Raw genomic sequence first — 4,765 nt, forward strand, 5'->3', positions numbered from 1 at the left:
TGAGAGGAGGTTGGTCAGTTCTTGGCCCTGGTGGGAGGGCCATGCCTTGAAATTTACAAAGAGTCTGTGTATATTTACAGCCAGCCCCACAGAGATTAACCCATTGCCAGCAAGTGGTTCCTACTCATAGTGAGTCTATAGGACAGAGTAGAACTGTCCCATAGGGTTTCCAAGGAGCAGCTGGTGTATTCAAACTGCTGACCTTTTGGTTTATAGCGCAGCTCGCTGTATCTGTTAACCACTGTGCCACCAGGGCTCCAGTAAAGGGAAAATGTAAAAAGTTACCACTAGAGAACTGAGACAGTTTTGCTGGTTATAGAATATGAAAATATAGACCTATTTGTCTTTTGTTGTTATATAAAAGAACTTTGGGGAGCTTTTTTTTTTTCAGATTAGACATGTAAAATACAAATAATATTATTAAATGGGTTTTTATTTTCTGGTACTGTAACATTTTGAAAATAGAAAACATGGGGAAAAATAAATTTGAAATCTGGACTCATCATTACCGACTAAATGTGGCTACAAACTCCTTGTAAAGATAGATGCGTACAAAGAGAAAGAGGTGACCAGTGTCAGTGATAGGGAAGGTTAAAAGAAGCATTGAGGGAAATTATAATAGATAATTTCTGAGAGTAAAAATTTCAGAATATCTTTGGTCACAAAGAATAGGAATGAGTGTCGCACAGCTTAAAAGAGATGAGAGGACTGCAGTAATAGTGCCTGTAAAGGGTAGTAGAGAAATAGTCTTGGAATACTGTGGGTTCAGGGAGAAGAAACTGGAGTTTTCCTAAGAAATTAGGGCAGAGACTTGGGGTTGATGGGGAGTAGAGCTCAGTGGAGTTTGGGAGCTAAGAGGAAGGTACAAACAGAACAGAACCAGAAGGGCTTGACAAGGCAGGGTTGTGTAATTTGCAGGGTTCCTAAGAAAGAAGAACTTGGAGGCTTTAGCAATATTTATTGGCAGAGGTAATGGGGGTGGGGTGGGAAATTAGTGGGGAGGGTAGAAACTGAGTTTCAGTGGGGTCTGAGATGGCAGAGCTATTTGATGGGAGAGGCGAGCAAGTTCAGAGATGCTTGCAGAGCGAGGAGCCAAAGGTTGGTCTTGGAAAGCGTGCATCTCAGGGAGGTCAGAAGACAGTTTGATGGGCGGTTACAGGTTATTGGAAGCAGAGCTCTCCGAGGTGGGGAGTTTTGGAGGGACTCTCTAGCCATGTTTCTCTTCCTCATCTCAACACAAGGGGCCTAAAAAGGGGAGCAAGGAATCGCTTCGGAAGAGATGGAGTTGGGGAGGTAACCGGCCTGAACAACTCCTCTAGCCGCACCCAGATGCCTGTGCAGGCCCTGCCCCCGCACAGCCCAGGGACCCTCCCCCGGCCCCGCCCCCATGCCAGCCCCTAGTCTCCCCACATCCAGGGCCGGTCTGGGGCCAAGATCCAGGCCCCGCCCCAGGCGTACGCCATCATTTCGCGACTCGCCGTCCGGTGTTATTCTGCGCTGCTGGCGCGGAGGTCGGTACCCTGTCACCGACCGCTCCAAACATGGCCCGGGCCAGTGGTTTGTAACTTGGCGGCCGAAGCTTCCGACTCAGCCCTGGTGCTGATGGCGGCGGCGGCGGCGGCCCTGGCACCGGCCGATCCCCCTCCCACGATGCCGCAGGCGGCAGGGACTGGAGGGCCCACAGCCCGCCGAGACTTCTACTGGCTGCGCTCCTTCCTTGCTGGAGGTGGGTGTCCTCCGGTAGGACCTGGCCACGCGCGGAGCGGCGGGGGCAGGATCTGAGGCAGGTCGGAAGCAAGCGGCCGCGGTGACATTTCTGAACTCTGGTTGCTGCATTGCCCCGCCGATGTTTGTCTTGACCTACCATAACTCCTTTCTAATACCTGGAGAGGAAGGGCATCGGGTCCTCAGGGAGCGGTAGGTAGGTGGGTGTAGGGTAGTGGTGAAAGGGCTGTACCAGGAACACATTCTCCAGGGTTGGATAACAGAGAATAAAGGATTCCTTACAGAGACTCTAGGGATTCAGTGCAAACACGCTGGGCTCCCTTTTCTTTATAGAGACTATGGGTGACCGAGTGTAGAATTGAATTTTGCTGTTGGTTTAAAGGAAAACAAATTTTGGAGGTCAGCTTTTTAAAGATGACTGGGGAATTGTGCAAAGCTGTCTCCAAGTAAAACTGGTTCCAGTGATTCTAGTAAACTGTGCCACTAGTTGGCAAGTAGCTGATGCCAGAAAGCTCATGTCTCTAGAGAATTTCCTCTGTCTTCCCATAAATTGGTGTTTCAATCTCTACCCTTCTTTAAGTGCCTATCTGGGTTGTCATCACTTAATAATTTGTTAAGGCTTGGAATTAAAAAAAATCCACATTATGAAGACTTGTAGAAAGATAATATTTGAAGGCTGCAGCAGTATTAAGAATTTGATTATTTTGTTCTGCTGATAGAATGGACATTCATATGAGGAATATTTGGGCACCTGCTATGTGCCTGCTGCGTACTTGGTATACATCAGAGCACAAAACAAACATCCCTGGCCTCCTGGAGTTCACATTGGTCGGAGAGTTGTGGGGAGAAAGACAATAAACAAAATGAAAAAGTAAACTATATAGTATGTTAGAAGATGATAAGTTGCAATAGAAAAAGTAGAAAAGGATAGCAGGGCAAGGAAATGGAGAGGCAGAGTGAGTGTGATATTAAATAGGGTGACCACGATAATCACTGAATTAGTGTGAGAATTGAGCAAGGAATTGAAGAGATGAGGGAGTTAGCAAGCTGATGTCTGAGGAAGAGCATTTTAGGTGGAGGGAAATGGTGGAGCAAAGGCTTCTAAGCAGGAGAAGGCCTGGTCAGTTCAAAGACCTGTGGCTGGAGCTAAGTGGTGGGATGGGGGAAGAAGTTAGAGAGGTAAAGGAGGCAGAAAATAAAGGTTCTTGCGAGCCATTGTAAAGAATGACTTTTACTCTGAGTGAAATGGGGAGCCATTACAGGTTTTGAGCAGAGAAGTGACACGATATGACCTATTTCAAAAGGATCACTTTGACTGCTCTGTTAAGAATGACTGTGGGAGTGCAAATATGGAAGCAAGGAGTCCAGTTTGGAGGTTATTGTAGTAATTGAGATGATAGGAGATAGTGGCTTAGATCAGGGTAGTAGCATTGGAGGTGATGAGAAGTTGTGAGATTCTATAGATAGAACAAACAGGATTTTCCAACAGATTAGACATGGTATGAGGAAAGTCAAGGCTGACGCATTATGGCATGAAAAATGAAAGCACGGAGCTGTCATTGACTAAAATGGGAAGGCTATAGATGGAGCTGTGGTGAAGAGCTGGGTTACTAACCAAAACATCCGCAGTTCAAATCTACCAGCCACTCCTTGGAAACCCTATTGGGCAGTTCTGCTTTGTCCTGTAGGGTTGCTATGAGTCAGAATAGACTTGAAGGCAATGAGTTTGGTTTTTTTTTTTTTTTAGTAGTTGGAGCAGGTTTTGTGGTGGCTGTAGGGGCAGGAGTCAGGAGTTGTTTTAGACATATTTACATCTGTGATGTCTATTAGACACTGAAGTGTAGGTGAGGATAGCAGCTGGTGCTCTCATATACTGCTGTTGATAGTGTGAATTGGTACAACCACTTTGGGAAACATTGCATGCCATCTGATCCAGCAGTTCCACTACTAGGTAGATGCCAGCGTATAGATTTTTGTTCATATCTGCAATGTTCATAATAGCCAAAAAGCCAAAGCAACCGGAAAGTCTGTCAATGCTAGAGTATATGTCTAAAATATGATATAATCATACAGTGAACTACTATGCAGCTTTGACAATAAATAAATTCCTGCTACGTGGAACAATGTGAATGAGTCTCACAAACATAATGTTGAACAGAAGAAGCCAGATACACACACAAAATGCACGCTGTATGATTTCACTTGTATAAAGTTCACGAACTGCCGACCTTTCTGTTAACAGGCAAGCACTGAACCACTGTGCCACCAGGACTCCTTCACAGTCAAAGCTAAATGTATGTTGTGAGAAGTCAGAATAGTGGTTGTTTATCTTTGAAGAAGAGGGGCAAATACATAGTGATTTTGTGAGTATAGGAGAGGGACTTCTGGGGGTCTGGTGATATTTCCTTTCTTGTTCTGGGTGGTCCTTACATGGGTGTGTTCACTTTGCAGTAATTCATTAAGTGGCTTATGATTTGTGCACTTTCGCTATGCATCTTACACTTTAATACACAAAGCCTATTAAAAGGAGGAAAGGAATTGGAGATAGCAAGTATAGGAAACAAAGGAATCTTGTTTAAGCTGCATATTTTTTTTTATATATATATTTTTTATTGTACTTCAGGTGAAGGCTTACAGAACAAATAGTTTCTCATGAGACAGAAGTACACATGTTGTTTTATGACACTGGTTAACAACCCCACAACATATCAACCCTCTAACTTCTTAATCTCTTTTTTTGTTTTTGGTGAAAATACACATAGCCAAAGATACACCATTTCAAAAATTTCTACATGCACAGTTCAGTGACATTGACTACGCCCTTCCACTTGTGCTGTTATTCTCACTTAAGATGAAGGCTTACAGAACAAAATAGTTTCACATTTAACAGTCACTACAAATGTTGCCCTATGACAATGGTTAACAATGTCACAACAAATCAACAATATCCTTACTCAACCTTGGGTTCCCTATCACCAGCTTCCTTGTCCCCTTCTGCCTTCTGACCCTTGTCCCTGGACTGCTGTGCCTCATTAGTCCC

General features: G+C 44.6%; 1 protein-coding gene across 1 annotated transcript in view; it reads left to right on the forward strand.

Annotated features, from left to right (window-relative positions):
• Positions 1 to 1,460: 1,460 nt before the first annotated feature.
• Positions 1,461 to 4,765, forward strand: part of LOC101340760 (graves disease carrier protein) — a 99,396-nt gene continuing 96,091 nt past the window's right edge. Inside the window, exon 1 of the mRNA XM_023740755.1 lies at positions 1,461 to 1,726. Coding sequence (XP_023596523.1) covers positions 1,603 to 1,726 — 124 coding nt within the window. The 5' untranslated portion in view covers positions 1,461 to 1,602. The remainder of the gene's footprint in view (positions 1,727 to 4,765) is intronic.

Source organism: Trichechus manatus, unplaced genomic scaffold (assembly GCF_000243295.1).
Source record: "Trichechus manatus latirostris isolate Lorelei unplaced genomic scaffold, TriManLat1.0 scaffold00163, whole genome shotgun sequence".
NCBI lineage: Eukaryota > Metazoa > Chordata > Mammalia > Sirenia > Trichechidae > Trichechus > Trichechus manatus.